This window comes from Miscanthus floridulus, chromosome 12 (genome assembly GCF_019320115.1).
Source record: "Miscanthus floridulus cultivar M001 chromosome 12, ASM1932011v1, whole genome shotgun sequence".
NCBI lineage: Eukaryota > Viridiplantae > Streptophyta > Magnoliopsida > Poales > Poaceae > Miscanthus > Miscanthus floridulus.
The window spans coordinates 81,026,308-81,028,524 of NC_089591.1; the positions used below are offsets into that span (position 1 = coordinate 81,026,308).

The window sequence follows — 2,217 nt, forward strand, 5'->3', positions numbered from 1 at the left end:
TGTTTAAAAAACTGGAGGCAAGGTGTGCGGAGACGATGACTGAGTAAAACTGGTCGGACTACGAGACACCTACGGCCCGACGACTACGGTGTATTTGCTCACCCGCGTGTGTAGAGTGTTTATCCTCGCACTCTCGAGCTCCACCTTTTTAAGAAGGGTTTGGAGAGGTCCAAACTGTGGAATCTCCATCGAGGATCCGTGGTCCATGCACGCAGATCTCGTCAGAATCTGAGGCCTTGTTTAGATCGCTGTTAGGAATCAGTATTTGGCACTGTAGCAATTTCGTTTGTATTTGATAATTATTGTCCAATCATGGTCTAACTAGACTTAAAAGATTCGTCTCGTAATTTACAATTAAACTATGTAATTAGTTATTTTTTTATCTATATTTAATACTTCATACATGTATCCAAAGATTTGATGTGATGGAGAGAGTGAAAAAACTTTGGAAGGCCTGAAGACGCAAACCAACGCCAGGGGAAAAGGAATAAGCCAAACCGCCGAAGGAGAAGGGGAAAAAAACAAGGCGTTCCGGTTGACAGGCGTCGACAGCGAGAGGCGAGGCAGGAAAATCCCTTGCGGATCGCCGCGCGGGCCCCGCCGCATGGCCCCAGCGGATCCGCGCCCCGGATCGGCCTGGCCCGCGGGCCCCTTCCTACTCGATCCGCGCGCCTCGGATCCCCTCTGAGATCTCGCAGGATTTGCCACGCATTAATTCCCCCGCCACCACCACATCTCCTGCTTGCTATCCGCTGCTGCTGCCGAGTCTCCCCTTTCCCCTTTCCACACCTGTATATATACACCTCCACCTCCTCGCCGCAACCGCGCCTGTCTGTCTGCTCCTCTGCTCCTGCATTTGTTCATTCGCTCGCAAGAACAAGAACAAGAGGAGAGCTCTACAATCGCATCGCATCCCGGTACAGGAAGATTACGTTGGAGGTTGGATTGTTTGTCTCTGCAAATTGCAATGGCTGCTGCTGCTGCTCCGCCTGTGGCGACGTCCCCGTCCCCGTCCCCGGCGTCGGCGCCCAAGGTCGCGTCGCCCAAGGCCGGCGACAGGAAGGTGGTGCCGGCGGACGCGGTGGAGGTGGAGCTGAAGCTGGAGCTGGAGGAGAAGCACGTGCTGGCGGTGGACGACAGCTCCGTCGACCGCGCCGTCATCGCCAAGATCCTCCGCAGCTCCAAGTACAGAGGTGAGCAGAGCACGCAGTTCTTCCTCGATTGGTTCATCACGACATGGAAGGAAGGCTAAACTAACTGCCGTCTCGAATCTCTTTGCAGTGACCACCGTGGAGTCGGCGACGCGGGCGCTGGAGCTGCTCGCGCTGGGTCTGCTCCCCGACGTGAACATGATCATCACGGACTACTGGATGCCCGGGATGACCGGGTACGAGCTTCTCAAGCACGTCAAGGAGTCGTCGGAGCTGAGGGAGATCCCGGTGGTGATCATGTCGTCGGAGAACGTGCCCAACCGCATCACCCGCTGCCTGGAGGAGGGCGCCGAGGACTTCCTCCTCAAGCCTGTCCGGCCCTCCGACGTCTCCCGCCTCTGCAGCCGGATCAGATGATCGATCACCATGATCCATCCATCCCCTTCGTCTGCAGGGACTGGACTGATTGCGTACTCGTAGGAGTTAGTAGGATCCATTTTTTGTTCTTTCTTTTCCCCATTTTTTCCTTCTTTCTTGGACATAGATCTGCTGCTGCTGCTGCCGCCTCAAACAAGAAGCTGACTTTTGGGGCCTAGGGAGACTTAGCCTTAGGAACGAAGTTATATTAGGAATGGGGGATTGATGGAGCAGAGCATTTGCTGCTGTTCTTTTCCCTCTGTGATGATCTTCTGCTGCAAAAGATGCCCCCAGGCATGCAAAAAAGAACAGCACCCTGTCCTCAGGCCTCACTCACCTGTTGAGAAGTAATGGCATCCGAGCAAACCTGTTAACCGTTTCAAGATCAGAGTTTCTGTTTCTTCTGACTTCTTCACATCAGTATCGATTAGCAGTTATATTATTATATATTTATATTTATACTAATTTGGGCCGTGGGCTTCTCTTATAATCTTTTTTTCCTATACTGTTTTTAGCTGAAACAATATTTCTCTCTCAACAGTTCAGTCGAAATAATGTTTGTGCTTATTTTTTCGACGAAACGATCGGGGCCTCTAATTCTAAGATGAGAGTTCTTCCCCCAACCAATTCTTGTTCACATCTCGTTTCT

The 2,217-nt window shown here is 52.1% G+C and overlaps 1 protein-coding gene across 1 annotated transcript; it reads left to right on the forward strand.

Moving 5' to 3' along the window:
• Nucleotides 1–815: 815 nt before the first annotated feature.
• LOC136496454 (two-component response regulator ORR6-like) lies at nt 816–1,956 on the forward strand. The gene is made up of 2 exons (XM_066492133.1): nt 816–1,193; nt 1,282–1,956. The coding sequence occupies exons 1-2, from the start codon at nt 968–970 to the stop codon at nt 1,566–1,568; spliced, it is 513 nt and encodes a 170-aa protein (XP_066348230.1). The 5' UTR covers nt 816–967; the 3' UTR covers nt 1,569–1,956.
• The last annotated feature ends 261 nt before the right edge of the window (nt 1,957–2,217 follow it).

Coding starts and splice junctions, on each gene's coding strand:
- LOC136496454 (XM_066492133.1), top strand. CDS start 968: ATGGCTGCTGCTGCTGCTCCGCCTGTGGCGACGTCCCCGTCCCCGTCC. Junction 1,194..1,281: donor CCGCAGCTCCAAGTACAGAG/GTGAGCAGAGCA, acceptor ATCTCTTTGCAG/TGACCACCGTGGAGTCGGCG.